Source organism: Malus sylvestris, chromosome 15 (genome assembly GCF_916048215.2).
Source record: "Malus sylvestris chromosome 15, drMalSylv7.2, whole genome shotgun sequence".
NCBI classification, from domain to species: Eukaryota; Viridiplantae; Streptophyta; class Magnoliopsida; order Rosales; family Rosaceae; genus Malus; species Malus sylvestris.
Window position 1 is genome coordinate 51,413,765 of NC_062274.1, and position 26,742 is coordinate 51,440,506.

Below are 26,742 nucleotides of genomic sequence, written 5' to 3' on the forward strand. Positions count from 1 at the left end.
CATTGAAACATCCTTGTTAGACTACCTACGTACCCTTGAACAAGATCAAGCCATTTGTAGTTCACCATCCATTTTTAATTCATTTTCTAAATCATTCAAGTGACTAACATTCACAAAATAGGTTCAAACAATTGAATCATACCAAATGCATATAAAAAATGGATTCAAAATATCGAAATTAGCTTAAAAAGACAATATTGGCCCTCTGGCTACGCGCCGCCGTAACCACCTCGAACGGACATCGGATGGGGGAGATAGAACCGGGTCAAGGAATCGAGTTAAGTGGAAAAACCAGGTTGCCTGGTTCTCCCTTCTCCCTTACCTCCTTTCCCCTACTTTTCTTTTCCCTCCCTTGGTCAGATTTTCTCTTCATCGCCACACACATGGCTTATCTTCACTAAATCTCAGCTCTAGTGAATCTGGAGCGTTCCCAATTTATGGTTAAATGACCATTTTGCCCCTAATTTTGTTCGTTTAAATATCTTTCGTTATAACTATGTTTCAAAGATGGTTGTCGCCTATGCGCTCATAGGATCGAGCTCTATCCAAATATGCCAAGAATTACAACGAAGCATATAAGGATAAAATACATCCTCGCATAATTTCTTTAACTAACTAGGGGCATTTTTATCATTTTCCGCTTAACGAAAAATTATACGACATAAATAATAATAAAATCCAAAAGCGGAATTTCACATTTCCCCATTCGAATTTCATAACCATAAATCGATATATTTTCAATTTTCCTCCACATAAACAATAAAATGAATATCCAAATCATTTTTCTAAAATATTTGGGGTATTACTAAAGGCCACCGCATCTACTTGTGTTTGAGTGAAAAATAAAAGATGTAGATTCTTTCCTATTTGATTTCTCCTCCAAATTGAGATACCATCCAAAGTCTTGTTGAAAAAAAACAAAAAAATTCATCCAACGCCTTACATGCATTCATTGTCTCATACCGTCCAAATTGGAATTTGGGAGACCATTACAACACACAAGATCAAAAAAAGTAAAAAGTGAATACCACTCTTCCTCCCCTCTTCTTACCTGCATCCATTATCTGATACGGTTACGAAAATAAATAAACAGTATGATACATTCCTCCATTCCACTTCGACCTCTAACAAAAGTTTTCGCTCTCACTTTTGCCTACTTATAACACTATCCCTGTTTTTTCTCTTATTTCCGCTTTATTCTCCATTTTATTTTTCCAAAAACTTGTATTGGGTTATAACCCGGCCCAACCCGGCCCTCTGGGTTTAATATTGAAACATACAGATACAGTGACGAAAAATACAGAGAGGTCCTTCTCCTTCCGAGTGCAGGCAACCATGGATTTCTCTCCCCTTTCAGACGCCTTAGCCTCCAAATCGTATGGAAAGATCGCCGATATCTGCGACCAGCTCATGCTTCAGGTTCGATTTGGCTTCCCAACCATCCAAATTTTTATATTCCGCAATATTTCTGGTTTGTATTCTCACTCGTAGTGCGCTCTCTCTCTGTGATTGCACAGGTCGCAGCGGAGGGCGTTGCTTTTCAGGACGACTGGCCCTACGCCATTCATCTTCTCGGTCTCATATACGCGGGCGATATGTATGTTTTTTTTTAAAATTTTTAATTTATTCTGCCTTTTAAATCTGTTTATAACTCTATAAATTTAGGTAGAACAAAAAAGATAATTCGTGGAAGCTATTAAGTTGTTTTTGAAGATTTTTAATTTTTTATGAATTTGTTGTATTTGAGTTCAATCTACCATATATTTTTTCTGATGATGGTTTCAAGAGAAACAGTGCTTTTTTTGTTCTGGGTTTTAATTACGTGTTGTTTTACGATTTCGGGTTTTACTATTGATATTGTTTGGGTATTTGGAGCTGAATGCTGTGTTGAATCTGAGTTTGTTGTTCTACCTTGCTGGGTTTTCTGTTATTTAGAATTTAATCTGTGGGGTGGTGATGTGCAGTAACGGTGCACGGTTTCTTTGGAAATCAATGCCTGTTGCAGTCAAAGAGAGCAACCTGGAAGTTATCGCTGCTTGGAAAATTGGTCAGAAGTTGTGGGTGAGGGATTACGGGGGTGTGTATGAAGCAATTCGGGGATATGACTGGAGTCAGGAAGCTCAAGGTCTTGTTGCAGCCTTTTCAGGCAAGTTTTACTAGATCGAAAAACAGTATTTTATATGCGTGTGTGATAATATAATGTTTAGAATTTAAAATGCATATGCGTTCAAAAGAGGAGTGATATTGTTCAATAGTCAAAGAATGCTGAAGAATTGGTTGTTGTAGATAGTGTCTCATTGATGATTGGTAAACCACGCTTAACCTTGTGCATTATCATTGATGATTGATTACTAAAGAAGCTCGGGCATGGCCGCTAAACTGGGTTTAAGAGGCCTGGGTGATGTATGGCTAGCATCTTATTGCAAATACCGATCATTGGTTTTGATTGGATGGCCATTAAGCCCTAATGATTTATTCCCAATCGCCCATTCAAGATTGGATGGATCTCATTCAATAGTAAGCCCTAATTGTTTCCAACGGAAATGGGGAGGACAAGAAGGTGGTAACTTATTCCCCTTTCTAAGGTGGTAACTTAGCAAATTGAGGTCTATGGACTTTACACAAGTGATCAGCAATTGCAATTTAACTTTATATACAAGTTAATTAAATTACAGATTTCTAATTTACAAGGCTAAATTTTGTGTAATGAGCATAAATAGGACAATAGTCAGTGTTTGATTGTGCAACTTAACAAGAGATAGAAAAGTCTACTGAATTTCTGCCAGTTTCAGTCTTTACTGCTTCAATCTTAATTTTTGGTATCCTGTATTCCTGTCTTGCGTTGCTTTGCTCGTAATCTGACTTCAAGTATCATTGGTTGTCTTACTTTTAACGTTTATGCATATTGACGCTGTTATAATCAAGATTCTGTTGTGGTAACCTTGCGCTAGTAGGAGGATGTCCTCTTCATTGCATTGGTGATTGTCTGCTAAAAGTGGGAATTTACAAACTTCTCTCTACATTTTCAAAGCACTAACATTATTTAACTCCTGTTACCCAATATTTCATGCCAAAGTCTTTCATGCCATTTGTATAACTGGAATTATAAGTTGATATTGTTGCTGCCTATTCTATTTCCTTGCATAGGGTTCTCTCTAAAATGCAACATTTTTAATGCATAAAGTGCTGTCTTCGAAGAATAAGACCTTCCTTCTGTCCTTAGTGTGTTTGATTATGTCTTTCGGATGATGCTTTAGCTAAGCTACCCATCTGACAATCAGAATGAGGTTTATTGTGTCTTCATAGAGTTCCTGTAATGATCTAGGAATTGGAAGTGAGAAATGTGCTCTCTCTTCGGTGGAGAAATATGTCTATAAATACTTTTGCAATCTGAACACTATTTCCCAGTTCAATGTATCATGTCATGTCCAGTTCAATCCATAGGAAAAATGTCTATGCCGATGACTTGCATAACTAAATATGTAGTCGGTTTCTTTGGTTTTCTTTGTGGTTACTAAACAGGCTCTAACTTCTCTATGGTTTTCTGATAATTGCTGATGGATGGGATCAACACTCAAATGACCATTTCATTAATTATTTTCTGGTGTTTGAGGGAGCTTATAGAGTACTAATTGTTACGTTTTATGCACTTAAGGTCATCATTAATTGTCATCTGAACTTCCTGCAGATCTTTACACAAAGAAAATGTTTCAGCTTCTGCAGTCTGCTTATTCTACAATAAGTATCCAAGACACAGCTGTCTTCTTGGGAATGAGTGAGGATGATGCCACAACTTGTAAGCTTCTGTTGTCACAAATTTATCTGTTACCAAATTGCTCGGGGTTAAGTTTCCTTTTCAAAGAAATGAAAATAAAATCTTAATGCTTGCCAATCAGAAAAGATAGTAGATTTATCTCTGCTCTTCAATAATCTCTGGGAAAGTAACCATTTAACAGCTTCGGAGATATGAGCCTTTTCGAAGTCTATTAATCCTGAATAAGTAGGGTCTCTGGAAAAAAAGGTTACGCTGCTTTAAACCAAGTGGGAGCGTTAATTGTTGAGATTTACAAACATAAAAGGATATCAAGAATCAAAAACCCAATTGCGAGTCGTTGAACAAAAGGTGTGTACAAATGGCAAATTAAAATAGAAAAGAAAAGGTGTCCTGCCTATGTATATGAGAATTTTGATGTAAAAGTCTTTTATAAGAAATTTAGGAACCCTTATTAACTACATTTTCCCCTTCATTTTCTTATTTTTGCTTCGAAAACAGTTGTTTTGCATGAAAAAGTTACCAAGTCTTCGAGGACTGGACTTGATGATGAATCGTTATATCGTAAATAACGACTTAAAATGTTTAAAAATAAATGCTATGACTTGGTTCTTTATTTGCATACTTATACTTTAGGCCCGTCCGTCATCATTTATGTTACAAACTCCTGAGATATGGTTGTCGTATGCAGATGTACTACAGCAAGGTTGGGTCGTCGACCCTGCTTCACAAATGCTTACCGTGAAGAAGCAGCCTATTGTTACAGAGCAGAAACTGGATGCGAGTAAATTGCAGAACTTGACAGAATACGTATTCCATCTCGAGCATTGAAGGAGTTTACTAAGTTTCCGAAGCTGTGAACCGTCTTCTCGATCAGCTGTCAACTTAGATCATGATTTAGTGAGTAAATAATTTCAGGATTTCAGGTTTTATATATGTGCAAACCACTTTTCCGCACGTCTTCTCTGTCGGTATATTTTTTGCTAAGGCTATAGTTGGTTCCCGAGGTTATGCACAAACAAGTTCGTACCATCATACTATGTTATTTTTCATCGGCCCCCATTTTTACTGTGTTTTATTGTCGTCGTTACCGTTGTCAAGTATGTCGAAGTTCAGTAGGACTAGACATAGATTTGACCTAGCTTGGTAGATTACAAGGTTGAACCCTGGACTCCCAGGCCGCTTTGCAGCTTATCCATGAACCCTAGTTTTGGTCAAATTATCAGGGAGACGGGCTAAAGGTTCACCTTCAAAATACTGATATTGTCTTCAACTTGGTAACTACCACTGCACAATTTGTCAGGTGTGGGCCTTCACAAAAGGTCTCTGTATTAGTTGGAGTGAGATTATAATATTTAAACTCTTCTTTTCTCAAAGATATTGTCGTTGTAGAATATTTCAACAGTTTTTAACCGGAGTATCCTCGCCCAAGTTTTTCTGTTTCTTTTTGTGGCAAAAGCCAAGTTTCTGTGTTTTAGTCTGGCTTGGAGCAACTCAAATATCACAGCACCATTTGTTGTTGCTTATACAGCTATATAGCAACCTTTTCGGTTTATTTTTCAGTACAACCCAGCTGGATTTTGGAACCGCTTGCTATCTGACACGTCCCGACCCAGATATCTAGATAGAACTGAATATCAGGTTGTGTTACTCGACACCTATGACTTCAAGGTAGGGCCTACCAAAAGTTTGGCATAATTTTTTTTGGGAAGTGTTATTGGCACTTTAAAAATCTCATCCTACACTCCTCACAAGTGTATTTTTCTTTCCTAATATAGAAAGTTTGAAGTGTAGAATGAAATTTTTGGCATGGTTAGGCTTAAAAAGTGATCAAAACAACCTGCATAAAGAGTAGTTCGCAATTGTTTAACAAGAGAACATCCCCAAAGCCCCACACTTAATGAGTCTCAGACTCTCTACTATAAACATGTTCATAATTCATTGATCTCGGATGCAAAGATAAATGTTGTTAATTAACTTGTTATGTAACATAATGTACCGACATGGATTACAAGGATGAATGTTCTTAATCAAATTTTTATATAACATAATTTACCGACTTCAGCGAATATTATTAACTAACTAAACTACAAGCCCCGTATTATATAACCACCACAAGTACCACCACCACCACCACCATTCACACCTCAAAGTTGGAAGCAAGCTCTAAATTAAATTAGACATAAATTATTAATGTTGTTCAACTTGAACGTGACGATGCATGTCCGCTCATCCTCTTCTTCTTCCTGTTAAGATTATTAAGAGGCTCCGTCAGCTCGTACAGCTCCGAAATGGATCCAAATCTTTTCTTCCTCATCTGCCCCAACCCCAAACTTACTCCATCTTCGTCTTCATCCACACGATCTACACCTTCAGTCAACAAAATTTTCTGGGATTTGGACGACGAAGACGACGACAACGACACCTGATCGCGATGACCATCATGAACAGCAGCTGCTCTGCCCTTAGCATCAGTACTAGTGATTTCTTCGTTGCCGGTAAGGTAGTAATTAGACACCTCGGATGCTGCTGATCCGCCGCCGCTGGTGGTGGTGGTGGTGCTTAGCTGTACGAGAAGCTCAATCGCCTTCATTTCCAACTCGGAGAAACTATTGGGAAACATCAGATCCATCATCGTCGTCCCAAATGGACTACTCTTTCTGCTCTTGGAGCTGCTTCTTCCTGCTGCTGCTTCCGGTGTTGTTTTTGATTTCGCCATTTCTTTCGAGTGCTGCCAATACCTTTAACTAAAATTTGAATTGAACAAAACCAAGCTGCCGTTCCCTTTATATACAGAAAGAAAGTCGGTATGGGGACAAATCGACGTCTTGTTCATTACATCTCCTACTTCCGTAAGGAATTGCGAAATGACCATTTTAACCCTTGGCCATTTCTTTCGGCCCATATGCTCTCCTCCTCCTCCTCCTTTGCTTGGGCCTATGTTTGCATGTATGCAGTGTATTGTTTGGGCTAATTTGATCTTTCCTCATCTCATTATTAATTAATTTTTTTTTTCTTAAAAAGAGAATCATCTGGTGGCTTCGCTCGGCACTCCATCCTACCGTGAGCCAGAAAGACTCAGAGATGCAATTCAGTCTTCCCCAGCCACCATCGTGCAATTCACCAGGATCAGGAATCAAACCCAGGACGTGATGTGTGAAATACGGGCTTGAAATTCGTCCACAACCATTGAGCCACCCGATGGTAGTTAATTAATTGGCTACTCAAAAATGAGTAAAAACTCCTACTCAAAACTCTTAGTGTTTTAATCACAAAGTTTTGTACATATGATCAGAATCGTTCATATTATGAATCACACTGTAAAGATCATCTTTGCAAAAAATAAATTAAAACTAAGGTCGTTTAGTCAATCTATTGTAGCAAATACATAGACGATTCTTAATGCTTTTACCAATTCGGTTCATTTGTTTTTAAACAGTTTGATGACTAAACGACCTTAGTTTTAATTGATTTTTGCAGAGGCGATCTTTATAGGGTGATTTATAATATAAACGGTTCTGATTATAAATATAAAGTTCTATAAATTGACAAAGAACAATTTTGAGAAATTCTAAGTAGGAGTTCTTACTCATCTTTGAGTAGCCAAATATTGTTCTTAATTAATTCCTCCTCCCTATTTCTTTGTCATTTGTTCACTACTTAGTTAAATAAAGGCTATACAATGCCTGAAATTTCCTTAAATGTTTCACGTAATAGGTTAACATCTCATATGATTGTCATATAAGATGAGGATTTGATAACCATTTTTTTTTTAGTTTTTATTTGGGAAAACTAAAAATTGAATCTTGTTTAGTAACTAAGTTTAGTTTTCAAAAAAATGAAATGAAAACTACTTTCGTTACTTTTTGGTTTTCAATTTTCATTTTTTTGAAAATTGAAAGTGTTGATGCACAAAATCAGCGAGGACTTTGGTATAACAGAAAGTGTCAGGTTTGTGACCTTCGCTTGGTTGCTTCGATCACTAGTGAAGATAAGTACGTAAATGAATAAGGACAGGGAAGCAAACACAAGATGTACGTGGTTCACCCAGATCGGCTACGTCCACGGAGTATAGGAGTTCTCATTAATTGTGAAGGGTTTACACAAATACATAGGTTCAAGCTCTCATTTTGTGAGTTCTAGTGAATAGTTTAGTACAAAATGACATTAGAGATTATTGTGGGAGAATGATCCCTATTTATAGAGGAGAGTTTCTAGTTTTGTTCTAACATTGACACGTGTCGTGTTGTGATTGGCTTCTGATGTTGACACGTGTCGAGCTGTGATTGGCTTCTGATGTCGACACGTGTCGCATTGTGATTGGCCTCCTGGTTGAAGAGAAGCTCTTCTGGGTCCTTGATGGTATAACGTTGACCGGTGCTCAGTAGTTTCGGGATTGGTCAAGTATGGTACAAACAGAAAGTAACTATCATACAAAATTTTAGCTTTCGGAAATGGGTTTCAAGACTTAGAGTAAAATTCAGTAGCCAACATTAGTCACCAAATTATCATACTTCATTTTCTTGTGTTGTTTTTTCATTTTCTTGTGATTGAGGAAGGCTGCATAAGGGTATATGAGCGGGTTTTTTTAGTCTTTTCACACTCTAAAAATTTATATACTAGCCAAGCCATTTCAGCAAAGCCTATTCACAATCCTTCTATATTGGCTAATTTTCCTATTTGATCTCAACTAGTTCATTACCTAAATTATTATTTGGACAAGCAAATGGTAGCAAGTTAGCAACAATTCTAACATCATTTACTTATGACTCATTTGGAAGTGTTTTTAAATGATTGAAAACGCTTATGATGAAAGTGCTTTTGTAACCAATTCTTAGTAAAAATGCAAATGAATTATGAAAACCACTTAAGGTGTTTGTGGAACACAAAAACACTTTCATCAAAAACTCTTTCGATCATTTTAAACGTTCTTTCAAACGAGCCCTTATTCCTAACGACAATTGACTCGACCCTAATTGCAAATATGTGTTGATTTAAAACACCTCCAACCCCCAAAAGAAAAAGAAAACAACTACTACATAAATCAAATTTACTATGCTCGGGTGTTACATCAGTATATTGTTAGATTTTCAATCAAAGACCGATTATTAAGATCTAACTATTAAATATCTCAATGCACATACAATGAAGAATAGTAGAATTTTAACGTAAACATATACGATACTAATTTCATGACTAGTTATAAGTAGAAAATTAAAATGAATACCCAAATTGTGAATCAAAATATCCAATACTATTTTTTTTTTTTGCACAATATTCGAAAATCTCAATGTATCAATTAATCCACTTTCTGAAAATCGCAACAAAAATAAAATTCGACAGATATTAGAATTCCGTACAGCGTAATGTCTGTCTGACATGTGAATTTTATTCAGAAATCATCACAGCTGTACGTCAAGTAAACTTTGTACAAGATCATCACAGACCGGTCAAGATTTTACCACGTGTCGATCGGACGTGGTGGGGCCGAGCGAGGAGCCTCCGTCAGGTCAGAACGCGAACGACGCGGTGAACGCTGCTGTGATCCAACCCCGTCACGCCGTCTGGCACGAAGCAGTCGATGGCCATCTCATCCAACGCTCCGCATTTCTCCAGCTTATTGCCAACCTCCGGTTGCTCCTTCATCATTGACGGTTGAGACTCGCCGGCCAAGATCTGATCGACGTCGGAGATCGCTTTCGATTTCTCACGATCTGAAATTCCATTGATCTCCATCAACAGAACCCTAGCCCTCTCCGCCACGGAATCGGCCGTTAAAGGCGATTGTACCGGTGCCGTCGCCGCCGCCGGAGAAATTTCGTCCTCTGGTACGGAAGCCGGCGAGATCTCGTGGCCTACAGTGGGAGACGAAGACGGAGATCCAGTAGTCACCGGAGACGGTGCGATGCCAGGAGAGAGATTGAGATCCGTACGGTTTGAATCATCAGTAGTGACCATGGGCTCGACCTTGGGAACCGGAGAATCAGTACGGTTGGAATCACCAGTAGTGGCCATGGGAACCGGAGAGGGGGAACTGTAGGGAACGAGAGAGGCGAGGCTGACGATGCCTCCGAGGCCGTGGACCGCGACGTGGCGGGAGTAGAAGAGGCCGGGCAAAACAACGTCGACTCCGCCGACTGAGAGAGGGCGGGTGGAGACGAGGCGGAGAGCGCTGGAGGGGAGGAGAGTGGGGAGGACCGAGCCGGAGGCGAGGGAGCGGAGGTTGGAGAGGGAGAGGCGGAGAGGGACGACGTGGAAGCGGAGGGTGTCGGTGTATGAGGAAGCGGGGAGCGTCATGTCGAGGGCGAAGAGGGAGGCGTCGGTGGGGGCGAAGATGGTGAAGGAGGCGTTGGCGGGGAGGGTGAGGAGAAGCCACTGGAGGTCGGAGGTGGCCATGGCGTTGCAGATGAGGTTGTATCCGTGGCCGCGGAGCACTCGCTGCATCGACTCGTACTCGCGGGTAGTGAGTGAAACGACGCCGCTCGGGGAGGAGATGAGAGCAAGAAGGAGGAGGACGGCGGCGAGGGAGATTGTACGGACGCTGGAAGCCATTGATTGGTGGTGGTGAGTCTGGAGAGCAAGAATCAAGCAATCAAGAAACGAAGGAACTGGTTTGGGGAAGACGAAATGGTTTTTGGCGGGCTTTTTATTCTTGTTGTAACAACTTTTTGGTGCCTGCGGGTTGGTGGTTTTATTACGGATTTGCCATATGTCTCAATGACGATAATAGCCCTCCATCGATACCCTGTTCAGCTTTTACTTAAAGAGTAGTTATGTCATTAACCTTTCTTGGTTAAACTGACACTCACACAGTCCCACTACTGGAAGAACGACGCCGTTGGGTCTGTTTCAGTTTTCAATATTATTACGAAATTGCCACGCTGAACACTTAGCAACGATTTCATCTTGTTACACACAAAAGCCCTTTTTTTCTTTTTTCTTTTTTTTCTGTTCAAAATTACACACAAAAGCTTGAAAACCGATAATTAATCATGCCACGCTAAACTATCAGGGCCGTTTGTTTGCCCTCACTAAAATTCATTGGACTGGACAGGACTAAGGATTAGTCCAGTCCCAAGTTTGTTTCCAGCAGGGATTAAATTTAATGAGACTAAGTCTCACTTGCCTAGACTAAATCATGGGCTAGCCGGTCTTAACGAAGCCCCCCAAAAACCATGGGACTAGCTAAGAATATCATCTCTCTCGTCCTCGTCATGCTCAACGACCACTCCCGACAGACTCCTCGTCATCTCCGGTCTCCTATATCAATTATTAACTTTCCAATTCGACTCTCTTCCAGATCCATTTCACAACCAACTTTCATATAAAATATACCAAATTGAAGCTGGGAGTGACAAGATTATGATTCTACCTAAATTGAGGCTAAAAGGTGGTCGAATGTGGTTGGAAAATGGCCTGGAAGTCTCGGCCTATTTGGGCTTCTTCAAATCCATGACAGATTCGAGCATGCAAAGCTAAGATCTCGGTCCAGGGATGGTGAGGATTTTTTTGGCGGTGCTAACTTCATCCGATTCAACGAGGGTTGGCAGGAAAACACGTCAGGAAACCTGCAACTCGTCGAGAAAAATGGAGCCGTCTGGTTCCTTTCGAACAACACATAGCTATAGAGGGAGGGAGGACAGGGAAATAGAGACTGGAATCGTTAAGAAGTTTGACTGGGAATGAGAGAGAAACAGGAATCGAGAGGTCTGGGAGGAAAAAAAAGGGAGAGGGTGGGATGAAGAACTAAGAAAAGAGGGAGAGAGTGGGACAGAAATGGTAGGAACAGATGAAATATTAATAATTTATAGATTAAATAATATAATATTAGAATTTGTTATTATCCAGCTTCTTAGTCTAATACTGCATCAAACGCTTCACTAAGTTAGTCCAACTTAATCTAGTCTAAGCCAATCTAACTTAGTCCTTGAAATTAGTCCAGTCCGAGATAGTCCGGCGCAACAAACACACCCTCAGGCTCTTTTTACATCGACTAATGAAGTGTAAATCGAATCAAACGTGATTAGATCGTTTTTTATTTTAAACATATGAAAACTCTTTGTTTAATTTCTTGTTTTTGTGTAATACTTGACATATTTTTATCATTAGCAACGAGTGTTTTTGGTCCCTAAGATGAATGGGAGATGATCGGTGTCAATGAGAAGTATGATTAACCGGTGTTCAGTCATGAACAGTTTGTCTGACTTGGTACACTAAAACTTTAAAACAGTTCGCCGGACTTTATACACCAAAACTTTAAATTGCAAAATAATCGAACCAACTGAGAATTTCTAAAAAATCGATATGAGAGTTACATTGAGTGTGAGAGGAGGGTTTGTTTTTGGTTGATTTGGTGGTCTGTGGTCGCCAGCCAAGTTGGGGAGAGAAGAGCAAGAGGGAAGAGAGAGAAGGGAGAAAGGAAATATAGCTCAGCTCAAGCAGACTGTACAAGTAAATAGTCGATTGGTTTTCATTAGAGTAATGGTAGAAAAATTAAATTTGTAAATAAAATAACATGGAAGTGTTGATTAACGTATTTATTCCTTATTGGTGACACATCATTTTGTTTGCAATTTTAATCGACAAATTTAATCTACCTAACATTACTCTTTTCTTTGATATGTCGCACAATTTTCTTGCTGTACAATAAGGTTCACCTACATTTTCCTAGTTCAGAAAGCCATTTTCCTTTTATCGTCAATAGGTGTTTAATTTTTTTCTTCTTCAAAGGTGTTGGGACTTGGGGAGAATTTGTAAGTAAAAAGTGACAATGAGTGAATAGAATTTGAGATATCTTCTAACGTTGCAAAGAGAGATATCACTAAAACTAATAGTTCATTCGTTATAGGCTGACCATGGTTAGTTCTGAAAGGAAGTAACACTACACCAAAGTTAAGGGGAACAACATGAATCATGACGTCTCGTGTCAATAAAATAAGGACATGTGAATAAAAATTTATACATAATTTCATTTTTGGCAGAACGCTATTGTAGCAATGTATTTGTGTCATGTAAGTGTTACTTGTTAACAGGTTGAGAATGGTAGTGTTATTTACAAACCTATTTTTACTTATCACACATTTTTTTGATTTTCGATCATCAGATCAAATGAATTGAAGAAGATCAATGGTAAAAAATTAATAAAAGTGTATGAGCAGCAAAATAAAGTGTGTGAATAGTACTATCCGTCAAGCAAAAAAGGGACTTTTTATGAAGTTGAAGTCTTTTCTCTCGTAGTCACAAGACCGCTTTTTTGTTCACCACTCTTGATTGATGAAAATATTTATCATTTTTGTATGAATTTAAATTTTAAAATTTATATCTAACCACTACACGTTTCGAAATTTAAAACGATTTATAAGTAAGATGGTGAGCATCTCACGGTGAGCAAAATATTCCCCAGTCACGATACAGAATTCATAATACTTGCCGTTTTGACCCCATAATTTGGTTAATTAAATCAGACACAGAAAAGCATTATAAAAGTTAGAGTAAATTGTACAAATGGTCCCTCAACTTTAATCAAATTGGAGCAATGGTCCCTCAACTAAAAATCCATTACCATTGGTCCCTCAACTTATCAAAATGTGTAGCTATAGTCCTTTTCATCAATTTTGTCAAAAATTTGTCAAAATAAGCTATGTTGGAATGATCATTTATATAATTAGGGTCCCTTAACTCATCAAAGTGTATAATTATGGTTCTTTTCGTCAACTATGTCAAAAAATTTGTCAAAACGAGTTATATTGAAAGGACCATTGCTACAATTGGGTTAAAGTTAAAGGACCATTTCTCCACTTGAATTAAAGTTCAGGGACCAATGGTAATGAATTTTTAGTTGAGGGATCATAGCTGCACGTTTTGATAAGTTGAGGGACCAAAGGTAATGGATTTTTAGTTGAGGGACCATTGCTTCAATTTAATTAAAGTTGAGGGACCATTTGTACAATTTACTCTAAAAGTTAAAAACCCTCGTAAGAGTGGCAGACACAGAAAAACCCATCAGAATCTCCCTCCCTCCATTTTCTCTCCGACTCTTCTGTCTGCTCTCCGTCACTCTCAGCAATCAGCAGCCGTCTCTCCGCCGCCTCCACACACTCTACCACTCTCTGTCTCTCTCCTTCTCTAATGGCGGTGGACAAAGACAAGCTTCAGGAAGACGCTGCCATTGCCCGCTTCTACAGGATTATTCTCAGTTGGGACTATTTCCGTCTCAGAAAAGAGGCAAACGTAACTCTCTCTTTCTCTCTCTCTATATATATCTATATAAATGTATAAATATATGTATTTGTTGTGTATTAAATTGATGAATTTGCATTGTTTGGGAAGCAGAAGCTGAAGGACAAGCAGCAGAAGAGTAAGGGGGGAGAGATAGATTATGAGGGTTTAGGAATTGCAAGAGTGAAAGACACCTACAAAGATGTGGATGACTATATCTCTACATACGAACCGCTTCTTTTCGAAGAAGTCAAAGCTCAGATTCTTCAGGAAAAAGACATGGATGAATGTATTGCATTCACCTTTCCTTTTCCCTTTTCTGTTTGGTTTCCGAGAAAATTTGTTTACTTCTCAATTTCATGTTGGTTTTGTGAATTTAGTCTCGCTCTTTTAATTTATGTGTATGTATGGAACAATGCAGTGGAAGACCCCAGGGAAAACTTGGTTGTCGAGTACACTGACGTGGACGGGTTTCACTTAGCAACCCTTACCCGCGACCAGGGTGACATGGAAGAGAGCAGATCAATAACGCAGAATGATCTTTTGCTTCTTTCCGGACAAAAGGTAATTAGTTCAAGTTCAAATCTTGCTTGTCTCTCTTGCATTTATCCTATAGCTAAGCATTAGTGTTACATTTTCGGTAGTTCGTTCTCCAACTTTTGAGAAATACCCGTGAAAAATAAAAATTTTGCCCTTAGCACGCCGCTACACTGATAGGAGTTTAATCTTACTCTTTTGATTGTATGAGTTTATATAATGTAGGTTTCTTACTCTTTTGATGGGGTTTGTTATTGCAGCTTCAATGGGTAACGGATGGTAAAGAGAAGTATATCCAACCTCCATCTGCCAAACATCCACGGGACTATGCTTTTGCATTGGTGGAAAGCCGCCAGGCGAGTTCTTTTAGGATTAGAATGTATTTGGGTGGAGAAGTCACAAATTTGGAGACAGATGCAGTTGAATGTCCTAGGCTGTTAAATGTGAAGTCTTTGGTGACTTCTACAGAACGACGGTTCTTTTACACTCTAAAGGTAACGCGATTCTTAAGAACTTACATATCTTTTGCTGCATCATGTTTTGTTTTATTTTTTTTATTTTTTCTGGTGGAGATCTTTTTTCTGTTGTGTATACTGATTGGAAAATATTAGAATTAAGCTCTAGTAACGTGATAACATGGTTTTTAATTGATGTATATAGGTAATTTTACGTCTGAATGTTCAGTTAGAAAATCCTTGATCATTTTAAGTGGTTAAGCTATTCTTTTATAGAAATAGCTTACCAGTTTAGAAAATTCATGCTTTTTAGTTTCTTCATGATAGGGAGTTTTTGGCTCAGTTGCCAACATGACCAGTTATTATAAATCCCAGACCATAGTTGTTCAATATAAAGACAAAAATTCTTTTTCACTTATTCAATATATGTTTCAGATTTGCAGTTTATCAACTATTGCTCGTGAATATGTAGCTCTACGGTCAATTGGTTCTCTCCCTTTTAAGGATATAATTCTTGGAGCTGCTGAAAAAAATATCAATTCGGAAGGCCAGGCCTGGAAAATTTCTGGACCTCTGCAGGAATATATAAAAGAAAATCTTAATGAATCTCAACAAAACGCCATACAGGTAAGTTAATACTAAAAGTGTACATTTATGTATTAACTTCTCATGTATGATGCTCGCATGTTATGGGAGTTGTATATGCAATTTGGTTGTTTCAACGTTTTATAGACGTTGCTCATGCATTGTGATCTTGGAGAAGCCCGTCATCAAGGTCCAAGTCCGTGTGTCCGTGTTTGTGCTCGGAGCTCTTTGTCTGTTATTATTCGAATTTTGTATAAGGATTAATGAAAGAATATTATTATTTACTGCAGGCTGGTCTATCGCGTAAACCATTTGTCCTGATACAGGTATTCTTTTTAATCTTACTTCTAATTTCTTTTCTTGCCTTTTTGTCAAATTATTATGGATGCATATACAAGCTTGCTACTTCTTTTCATCTCATTGTGGTCTTATAAATGCATATACAAGCTTAATGCTTCTTTTCATCTCATTTTCTAGTTCATTTTTCTTAATAATTGTAAAAATGCATCTTAATGGATATATTCTGATTTCAAGCTTCCATTTAGGGTCCTCCAGGAACAGGAAAGACACAAACTATCCTTGGGCTTCTTAGTGCCATTTTGCATGCTACTCCAGCAAGAATGAACTCCAGGTTAAAATATTAGTCTTACCAACTCTTGTAATGATTTTGTCAACTATGTAAGAAAATCCAAGAGAAAAATTGCCCTAGAACTTTAGACTCGTTTGTGATTGTAAGAAGTAAGAATTGAATATAACACATCTGTATTTTTCATATCAATTTTCTTTTGCTCATATGCAGCTTCCTTCTCTTGCAGGGGTGAGTCAACCATAAAGCGCCGGCCAAAGTTATCTAGAGAGGAGAAGTATGTGGTTACTTAATGCAATTTTTTTTGTCTGGCTTATATTCGGAATGTAGATATTGTCTCGAATGTCAATGTTTCTTTATATGTTACTTGCTTCTTTTCTTAGTTTATTGAGATTTTAAAGATGCCCAATGATGTAGTTCAGTAAGGGAAGGATTAAGTGGGATCATTATCGTTGGAAATAGGAATAGCTCTGGTTGAAAAAACATAGGGCCTCAGACCTTAGAATTGTGAACCCCTCACAAGAAATAGGTATCTTGAAATACTGTTCATTGCCTCATTATGACCAACTTGCATGCTTCACACAGAGGCGCTACCGGGATATTTACCCTTCCACACGTTAGTACCCCATAGACTTTTTCCAAGGACGACCCTTTGACCGTTAGTTAATTTTCCTAGGTACATTAAAGCTCTAGAAACTCTAGAATCCGGTTGACCTTGATATTTTCCAGATGTATTGATTCAATTATTTGGCCTGCTATTATACTAATTCTCTGCTTGGGCTTGTTGCGCTTTTGGCCTACAAGATCAAAGTATTGACCAATTTAGTCTTTTCGACTCCTATCCCTCTGCTATGCTTGACAAACAGTACCTCACTTAACCAAATGTGCTTAAATTTGCCAGCTACCCCAGGCCAAACAAATTTCCTCTGAATCTCCTGGACACTATGCATTTAATTATTCATCACTGTTTAAAGTGGAATAATTGGGTACAATAATAATATATCCAAATCAGGGGTTTTAGCTATCTTGTAAATAGAGATTTTGAGTTTGGACTATAACTCCAACATGATAACAGGTAGACAGTTCTTTTATGCTTATGTTATGTTCCATCCTGGTAGCCTGGTATTCAATGTCTAGTAATCTTTTGTACATTTATCAGATTCAAACATTGGATAAAAGCGTCTCCATGGCTTAGTGGTAGAAATCCTAGGGAGCAAATAATGCCTGTGGATGGTGATGATGGTGTTTTTCCGACCACTGGAAATGAGTTGGTAAGAGTAAATCTTTGCATTTGATTACTGTGATTTGAGATATTCCTGTTTTCTAAAACTATGCAATTTGCAGAAACCGGAAGTGGTCAATTCTAGTCGTAAATATCGTGTACGTGTCCTTGTGTGTGCTCCTTCAAACTCCGCACTTGATGAGATTGTTTTGCGTGTTCTAAACTATGGTACAATTTTTTTTCCCAGCATCCCACATAATTTAGCATGATCCTTATCTTTGGCAACTGGAGTACATGTACACTACATTTGCATTTCATTCCAGAACGTTTATATGTTTTTAAAAAAATTCTCTTGTTAGCTTGATTATTGAGTAGGAGACACATACATGCATAGAAATTATCCCGAGGTTAATAATAAGTAAACACTATGAATATTGCTTGCTGTGTAAATTTGATTCATGTTCCGATAAAGTATAATGCAGTAATAGTAAGTCATTGACTGTTTCTTATAAAAAATGTAAGTTGTGGGGGTGTTAGTGGAAACCCAGTCAAAACCAGTAGAAGAGCCAAAGGGAGCATTGGTTTGACAATAATGCCGCTTGAAAAGGAGTCTCATGTTATGCACACGATGAACTTTAACAGCAATAATAACAGATTGGACAACAAGGACAACATTGATGTGTGGAGGACCAACACGATGACTCTTAAAAATGTTAGGGACTATTTGTAATAAAAACCAAAAATTAAATAGTTCATTTTAAGACATTGTACTTCTGCATGCTTATAATTACGAAATTTAAATGTTATTTTTTTAAGAAACACTGTCTATGGAAGTAATAAAGAAAAAGGTTGATAGCCTTTTTAAAAAATCCAATACTTCCGTTATCATCAAGAAAATAAACTTGAAGCATGACTTTGATTTATTATTCTAAGAAAAAAGTTTATGATGCTGACTGCACACCAACACAATTCGTTAAGAACCTTAAGATAGTAGGTCATCAACACATTAACCCATTTGTATGACCAAATGAATGAAACTCAAGGACATGTCATGTAGAGTATTTTAGGTCCAATAAAATTATAAAAACACAACACTAAGGGCATAGTGGATAGATCATATAAGGGCATAGTCCACATATATATGGGTTAGGATTGGGGGACACCCAGCATGACCTCAATATTTGAGAAGTTGAATTTCTGATTATTGGTACTTGGTGTTTGGTTCCTCCTGCATTTGATATGGTCTTTTCACATGAACATAGTTCTATTGATTTTCCATCCAGATGTAATAGTTCGTTCAAATGTATTCTGGTTTATTTCAGGAGTGCGCGATGAAAGTGACCATTCGTATAACCCCAAAATTGTGCGGATTGGTCTTAAGGAACATCATTCTGTCCGTGCAGTCTCCATGGATGAACTGGTGTGTATTTGGCAGTAAATGAGGCAACATTGAGTTTCACTTTATAATCATTATCATCCTTGAACTAAGAGTACTTGTAAATATTGCTCAGAATGTGTACAAGGTAAACCAAACCAAAAGGTGATTAATGTTAGTATACATCATTAACAGGCCTTTTAAAGGTTTATTTACTAAAATGGTTAAAATCTAAAGGTAATTAAATCGCAGATACTAGGGGCAGTTCCCCAATATTCTAGAAGAACCTAAGATTATGGTGAATAGTCTGTTATGGAACACTGGGCTTTATTAGTCCCAAAACCTGCCTGGTTGTGAAGCTCATTCAGAAAAATAACAGACGGAGCCTTATGTAGAGGCTTTATCTGTCCCAAAACCTGCCCAGTGGATGATTATTTGTCAAAGCACGGAGTTACACACTCCAAGCTCTTTTATAGTACGTTGAGTGAGTCTTTTCCTTACTCTTAACAGATTAACAAGTAAACTACCTTCCCATCAAATCTATTCTGGAAACCACCCATTGCTCATCCTTGAAAGCCTAAGCCCTCTCTGTGCGCTATACGGGAAGTCAGCATTTGTTCTGCTATTTAGATCCTTGATTCCATCATCCAGGTCTCTAGAGGAGACGATACCGCTTTCCATCCACTAGATGGGTTCCCCTGATGAAGGTCTTTTCAATTACTCTGGAAAGAAGTTTACTCAAAGCCCATAGGCCAATTGATAAAAAGATAATATATATCTATATATATATATATTTGTCAATTTACTTACAATTTCTGATAACAAAACATAGTAGAAGTTGATGTCAAATTTTTGTTAATTCCCTACATTATAGTTGGTTGTGTTGTGTTGCTTGAACTTGATAAGAAAAGATCTAACGTAATGTGTGTTTCTTGAAGTTGACCGAAAGATTCTTGTTGCAGGTAGAACGGAAGAAAGGAAGTATAGGTGGTGGTAAAGGTAGAGAAGGTGCTGAAAGGTTTCGAGCAGAAATTTTGGAGGAGTCTGTAATTGTATGCTACTTTGCATTTTGTTATAGCTGAAGATTTAGACATTTAGTTTCGCTTGTAATGTATGTATACATGACAGGTGTTTTCTACCCTTAGCTTTAGTGGTTCAAGTCTTTTCAGCAAATGGAATCGAGATTTTGATGTTGTTATAATAGATGAAGCTGCACAAGCTGTAAGTTCATGTAATCTGTTATTTTATCTTTTTATAGTTCCTAGTTTGTACCTTTACTCCTTTCCCTCTCTCCTTTCTTGTAGACATTCTAAATGCGGATGTGTAACTGTATATATTAATTAATGAATTCATCATCTATTAGGATTACTAATTTCACAAATCTTATTTGTTTTTCATTACTTATGTTTGGGCAGTCTATGTCCATGACCAATCTAGTGTATATAAATTGAGGGGCTCGCCCCTTGAGTAGTGCCCTTATGGGCGGCTGCTCCATGGTGGACATGACTGCAGCCTCCACTCTTTATTTCTGAAAGTCTTTGTTTTTTAGTTGATTTGAAGTTTGAGTTTTCAACTCTTAAAACTTGGAGACGCCGTGTTTTCAAAGTGTTGGCCATTGAGCACTGTTTATATGGTGTATATTTATTTTTGGGATGAATGAGGTTCATTTTTCTGTAATTGAAAAACTATGTTGGCTGTGCTTGATGGCATTATCTGTAAGGAGGAGATAAACAAATGTTTCGACAATCTAGAGTATAATCAGAAGTGTTCAAGAGTAAACCGTTAGTATGGCTAATGAAAGATTTATGTGTAACCTTTTTGTATGTCTTTCAAATTTAACGTCTTACACAACTGTTCTGGTATCGTAGCAAAAGAAAAAAAATTAACCATCCTGATTGATTTGCTGGTCAAATAAGGTTACCACTACGTGTCTTATTTATTTGTTTTCAGCTGAAGACAATGCAATACTAAATATAAACTAGGAATTTATGGCTCTTGATAATTCTTGGGAGTATTTATTCTTGTGTATGATTCTGTACAAAAGGTACTAAAGTTTCATCAACTGGAATAAAGTCTAATCGACTTCATGTTATGCATGATATAGGTGGAACCAGCGACTCTTGTTCCATTGACAAATGGATGCAAACAAGTATTTCTGGTAAATTATAATGCTATTACAGGGCTTTCTCATAATTTACTTTGTGTTATCAATTTACTTTATACTGTGCACCAATACTTGTGCTTAATATTTAGGCTTCAAGCCATTCTTAGTTCTGAATTTTTAACGTTTAGATCGGTGACCCGGTTCAACTTCCAGCTACTGTAATTTCAACTGTTGCTAATAAACTCGGGTAAACAACGATATTGTGATGTATTCTCTCGGTCATTTTATTGATTTATAGGTTAAATATCTGATTCTCTCACACTTGTTTTCCTGATTGAAGGTATGGAACGAGTTTGTTTGAGAGATTTCAGAGAGCTGGCTATCCAGTGACCATGCTGAAGATGCAGTATCGAATGCATCCAGAGGTTAGATCAGAAACATCCAACGAAGTTTATTGAAAAATATTTTATGTTGATGACCCATATTCTAATAATTTAGCTTCTGATAAACGTGGTGCACTCTTTCCTTCTATCTCGATGTTGCATTAGCTCAATTTCGCCTTCGATCTCTCGTCTGCAATATACTCCACTTCTCTTCTCTTCATGAGTGATTCTCACCGTTGAGATCTGTAACTTTTCTCGGGGGCCAAATCTCCCATCACTTCTGCCAGGCAACCCTCTATTCCATCTAGCAGTATTTTCTTGTTGCAGAAACTGACCAGAACCGAGCTGATTCCTCGGGTACAAATTGAACTTTGGTGACAACTTCCAATGGTTGGTGCGGTTGTCAGTTCTGGCAACAAACCAGTCAGAACTCTGCCTGACAACCAGCAACATAATGGGCTGGAACCGTGCCCAGCTCTAAGTTAGAGTACATGTTCCATTGAAAATGAATGTGAAAGTAATAACTATTATTGAATGAATATGACATAACAATGTGAGCTTCGTCTGGGCCTCAAATAAGAAGCGTAGTAATTAATTTTATATCTGTGATCCTGTATTCAGTTTTATTTGATATTAGATTCTGTGTGTGTCTCTTTGTCTCTATTTCATATTTCATAATTGGTAGGTTTAAATTTCTAGATCTTTTATTTCGATACTTGATTTTTGTCCATTTTTAAAAGTGGAATTATGGCTCTCCTGCGGATATTTCAAAACCTAATATATGAAATAAAAAATTCCTGTGCAGATTAGGAGCTTTCCTTCTGCAGAGTTTTACTCGGAGTCATTGGAGGATGGTCCTAATATTATAGAGCAGACACAACGTTCTTGGCATGACTATCGATGCTTTGGACCCTTCTGCTTTTTTGACATACATCAAGGGAAGGAATCCAAGCCCGAAGGAAGTGGTAGATCTGTTGTGAATGTTGCTGAGGTTGATTTTATCATGCTCTTGTATCATAATTTAGTGGATAAATATCCAGAGCTTAAATCAAGTCAGCGGTTCACGATTATATCCCCGTATCGTGGACAAGTAACTCTCTTCAAAGAACGTTTCAGAAGTACTTTCGGAGTGGAGTCTGACAAATTCGTGGATATTACTACTATTGATGGTTGCCAGGTATCGTGACTCATTCTTTTATGGATTCCTTTGAAATTCTTCTCAATGCTAATAGACTTTGTTTTCTATTCAAAAGGTGATCAGACGTTTTTATTTTTAATTCTTTGGAAGTTTTCAAGGTCAGTTTTTTTGGTGATGTAATACCGTGTTATGTAGAGCTGTCTAGATGTCGGAGTATCTCATTTTATGTTGCATAGATTTGTCAAGGTGAATGATATCTCATAATTTTCATCGAATTATACCATAAAATATGATATAAACGATGACGAGGAGGAAAAAGGGGTGGGAGGAGCTCATGTGACTGTTGGGGTATTTGTTAAACAGAAACATCAAATATTTTAACATTGGGGGTTATTACTGACACTGCACTCCTCAAGGTGCAATTTCTCTCTTACGGTTTAATAAGATACGGGTGCACAATGACCTTTTTGAAGTGCGAATAACTTCTCCCTGAACTTTTAGAGACAATTTTTTCCTATTATTCAATTTGCGAAAATTGAAATGTTTGAATAAATGATCTTTTAATGTTTTTCTCAGGGACGTGAAAAGGATGTTGCAATATTTTCATGTGTCAGGACAAACGAGCATGGAAAAATTGGGTTTCTGTCTGATTTTCGGCGAATGAATGTTGCGATCACTAGAGCAAAATCTTCTGTCTTGGTCTGTTATCGTTTGAAGTTAAGAATGAAGTTTCAAGTACTGTCTTACTTCATGTAATATGCATTTACATATTGACCTCTTCTTTTAATCAGGTAGTGGGATCTGCATCAACATTAAGGAAGCGCGATGAGCATTGGAATAACCTTATCGAAAGCGCTGAAAAGAGGGATTGTTTGCTTAAGGTGAATATTCTTCCTGAGAATATGAAATCACACACTATTCATCACACCTCGTGCTCAATTTGGCCACACATCTGCTGTGATTGATTCATGTGTTTGGTTTTGTCCAACCGCATATGACGGTTCATGTTGCTAATGTAGAATCGTAGGTTGAGCATTTAAAACTTCACACCAGGTTCTTAAATTTCTAGGTCCCACAACTTTTATGTTTTAGGCCGATTTTCCGTAACTTGTGGTCCTTTGAGTAAGCAAGAGGAATAAATTGGTCCATGCATCATTTAGTATCAACTGCAACGAGCGCTACGTTAAGAACTTTACCCACATCTCTCTTCATTTTATTGTTCTTTTGTTTCTCTCAGACATCAAATTTACTACATCTCTCTCCATTTTATTGTTCTTTTGTTTCTCTCGGACATCGAATCTGTCATCTCTTTCCAGCCCAATACTTATCATTTATATGTATTCACAAACCTCTGATTCAATCGTATGGCGTGTTCTGGCGATTTCTGTATTTGTAATGCAGGTCTCACAGCCATACACTTCATTTTTCAGTGATGAGAATCTGGAAACCATGGCTATCAAGAAAGAATTCTCATTGGAGGAGGTTGAGAATGATGAGGTGGATAACTATGCAGGTTCAAACAATTTTGGGGGTGCCGACCCGGCGGAGGGAGAGGAGAACGATTATGGAGACGGGGGTATGGACATGGATGACGGAGGCAACGGCGATGACTGAGTATCGATATGATAATGTTGCTTAGGTCATATGAAGCCGTGTGAGATGAAAGTCTCATGCACCGTTTTGAATGAGAAAGAAGTGAGGAATCCTCTTTTCAACTTGATCCCCACTTCAGTTGTTGCTTTTCTTTCTATTACTTCAAAAGTAGCTGCTTCAGCTTCAACCACCCGAATTTTTTATATTCATTTGGGTGGGAGACTTCTTGTGTAAGTTAAACTACCGTCAGCTATTTAGATGCGTCAAGCCCCACCCCCACCCCCACCCCCACCCCCACATATACCGATTACCATTACAATGGAAAACATAGTTTTGTCTTAACTTTTGTGCCGGTTATCCTGACTACTATTACTGTCTCGTCTTCACTTGTAAGTGATACGTATCAAGTTCGACTTATATGGATGTGTGGCCGCTCAAGCCTTCATTCCTTTAGATATAAAATAACTAGTATCAAAAAAATTTGTACTGGTTGTCACTAACATAGCTGTTTAGTAGTAATTATTTTATCACTTACAAGCTGAAAGCCTTGAGAGGACTCTTAAACACTTGTTGCTGTTTAGTAGAAAACTTTTGTAGGAGTTGTATTTTGTCTTATACGTAGAATTAACGTTTCTAATTAGAAACGTTAAGTTTTCTGCTAAAGTTTAGTGACAACCGTTACTGTTTCTTACAAGAATAGACAATTAAGGGTGTGTTTGTTTGCCTTCACTAACTCTCCTTGGATTGGACTGGACTAGTTATTAGTCCAAAACCGTGTTTGTTACACGTAGGAATAGATTTAATGAGATTAGAGCCGACTCGTTCCGACTAAGTCCTTTGTTAGAAGGTCTTAGCGAGATCCCCCAATAAGCACGGGATTGCTAAGATCGTTCGTGTCCTTGTCCAGTTGTTCTCCTTGCTTCTTTGTTCTGGTCTGGTCAACTGACCTCGCCAGACCACCCCACTGACAGCGATGGCGACGATTGTTGACGAGATGTACTTGTTTTTGGCTCCGCACTTCTTCGACTTGTTCATAAAGGACAAGAGCGAAGCTGAGTCTACCATAGAAAGCTCTTCACTGTCGGCTGCATGGCCATTCACGTCGATTGGAGGAGGGGATGAGGGTGGGTCATTGGAGAAGAGAGCTTGCATGAGGAGACGATGCTAGGCTCGCAACTGGAGGTTTGATTCGAAGATGGAGGATCTTAATTACGTAGAGGTCTGATAGACTGATTCGCTTCTTTCCATTTTCCCCCCATTTTTTATTTTTTATTTTTTTATCTTTTTGATTTAGGGGAAATTTATTTACAGTGTGGATTTATTGTTTGGTTTGATTTGAATTGGGCAAAATCTTTGGTTTTTTTTTTTTTTTTTTTATATAGCAAACGAACTTTTGGAGTGGATTATGAGTTAATTAGCAATTTCTCCTCCTGCATATATTTCAATTTAGGATTTGATTGTAGGTTATTTAGAATATGATGTTGTTGTATGAAATTTTGTTATGATTGTATACGGTCCATTTTTCATTGTTTTCGTTATCCCATTTCTTAGTCCAACATTGATCAAATGCTTTATCAAGTTAGTCCAGCTTAGTCTATTCTAAGTCAGTCCAGCTTAGTCCCAGAAGTTAATCCAGTCCGAGATAGTCCGGTACAACAAATGCACCCTAAGTGTGACGCATCGTGCTATAATGAATAGGGAAATCGAATGACTATTTTGCCTTGTTATTAAGGTTTTGGAGGCAATCTCCTTGGTTGATGTTAGAAGGCGCTTTATCGAGGCATTAGCTCTGCAGTTTGGGAGACCAGTGGAAGCTGATTCGGTAGGCATCCTAGGCATGTAATGCTCTCTGCAAAGTTCTAGAAACGTTAAGACTAATTGTTCATATCTAATTCATAAAACTTATTAAGTCTTGCATGTTTATGTTTAATCTAAACATCACTGATGGATTACATGTTAAGTGTACGTAATTACTTGAACATCACGAGGAGATTATGCATTAAGAAAACTTAACCTTTAAAGTTGCATGTTTTAACTCATAAGTAATTTGTAGAACTGCGTATGATTGTTAATGGTAACGGCTAAACCCTAATACTTTTCACATTTGATTTCTCTCCAAAACTTTATTTTATTTTATCTCTCATTGCCCATTTTTGTTAGTCAAATTTAATTATTTATTTTCTGTTCTTTTACTTTAATTCACAATTTCAAATCTTTTCCAAAACTTATGTTGTATACTTAACTAAGAATTGGTTTCAAATACAAATTATTCATATTGATCCGATAGAGAACGACCTTACTTGAGCTGTTTATACTATAATAACCTTGTTCTCTTATAAGTATTTTTATGTATTTTAATTCCTACTTTTGCAAGTGGTAAAAATCCTACCATTCTCAACATCAGCATGTTTGAATCTGAATTAGTTTGCTAGCCAGAATTAGTTGGCCAGCCAGTCCAATCCAGTTCACTAGCCTAGTCTAATCCATTCTTGTCTAGTCTAGTCTAGTTCGCTATAATTGCTCTTTTGCTTGAAAGCTCGCTTGAATTGTCTTGCCTTATCGGCCTAATAGAGCTTGCATCCGCATCTACTTGTTGGCAACTCATGTCGTGTACCGTCATGAATTTGACATGGGGTGTTGGAATATTAGTTATTATTTGATTGTCTAGGTTTGGGTCACACCTATCTGATTAGGATTCTTTAGATTCTGCATTCTATAAATATAGCTTGTAGTTTAGTATGAGAATTAAGTCAATCAAGATGTAAGCCTTAGTT

The 26,742-nt window shown here is 37.7% G+C and overlaps 3 protein-coding genes across 8 annotated transcripts in view; 2 read left to right on the plus strand and 1 right to left on the minus strand.

Moving 5' to 3' along the window:
• The first annotated feature begins 1,265 nt into the window (after window positions 1–1,265).
• LOC126605299 (COP9 signalosome complex subunit 8-like) lies at window positions 1,266–5,148 on the plus strand. The gene is made up of 5 exons (XM_050272667.1): window positions 1,266–1,419; window positions 1,518–1,597; window positions 1,965–2,146; window positions 3,689–3,796; window positions 4,464–5,148. The coding sequence occupies exons 1-5, from the start codon at window positions 1,336–1,338 to the stop codon at window positions 4,601–4,603; spliced, it is 594 nt and encodes a 197-aa protein (XP_050128624.1). The 5' UTR covers window positions 1,266–1,335; the 3' UTR covers window positions 4,604–5,148.
• Window positions 5,149–9,027: 3,879 nt separating this feature from the next.
• Window positions 9,028–10,861, minus strand: LOC126604687 (fasciclin-like arabinogalactan protein 19). Its single transcript, XM_050271977.1, has one exon. The coding sequence runs from the start codon at window positions 10,322–10,324 to the stop codon at window positions 9,278–9,280; it is 1,047 nt and encodes a 348-aa protein (XP_050127934.1). The 5' UTR covers window positions 10,325–10,861; the 3' UTR covers window positions 9,028–9,277.
• Window positions 10,862–13,737: 2,876 nt separating this feature from the next.
• The window catches only part of LOC126603368 (probable helicase MAGATAMA 3), a 45,625-nt gene continuing 32,620 nt past the window's right edge, over window positions 13,738–26,742 (plus strand). For 2 of the 6 annotated variants that reach the window (XM_050270191.1, XM_050270193.1), the window contains exons 1-19: window positions 13,738–14,002; window positions 14,105–14,279; window positions 14,412–14,554; window positions 14,788–15,021; window positions 15,418–15,609; window positions 15,858–15,893; window positions 16,113–16,198; window positions 16,383–16,430; window positions 17,313–17,424; window positions 17,498–17,603; window positions 18,698–18,795; window positions 19,713–19,802; window positions 19,879–19,971; window positions 20,855–20,908; window positions 21,043–21,101; window positions 21,195–21,279; window positions 22,043–22,414; window positions 22,952–23,074; window positions 23,167–23,256. In XM_050270191.1, the coding sequence (XP_050126148.1) occupies window positions 13,901–14,002; window positions 14,105–14,279; window positions 14,412–14,554; window positions 14,788–15,021; window positions 15,418–15,609; window positions 15,858–15,893; window positions 16,113–16,198; window positions 16,383–16,430; window positions 17,313–17,424; window positions 17,498–17,603; window positions 18,698–18,795; window positions 19,713–19,802; window positions 19,879–19,971; window positions 20,855–20,908; window positions 21,043–21,101; window positions 21,195–21,279; window positions 22,043–22,414; window positions 22,952–23,074; window positions 23,167–23,256 (2,298 nt within the window). In that variant the 5' untranslated portion in view covers window positions 13,738–13,900. Of the gene's footprint in view, window positions 14,003–14,104; window positions 14,280–14,411; window positions 14,555–14,787; window positions 15,022–15,417; window positions 15,610–15,857; window positions 15,894–16,112; window positions 16,199–16,382; window positions 16,431–17,312; window positions 17,425–17,497; window positions 17,604–18,697; window positions 18,796–19,712; window positions 19,803–19,878; window positions 19,972–20,854; window positions 20,909–21,042; window positions 21,102–21,194; window positions 21,280–22,042; window positions 22,415–22,951; window positions 23,075–23,166; window positions 23,257–23,776; window positions 24,336–26,742 lie in introns of those variants that run through there. The other 4 variants (XM_050270188.1, XM_050270192.1, XM_050270190.1 and 1 more) reach the window with 4 other exon arrangements.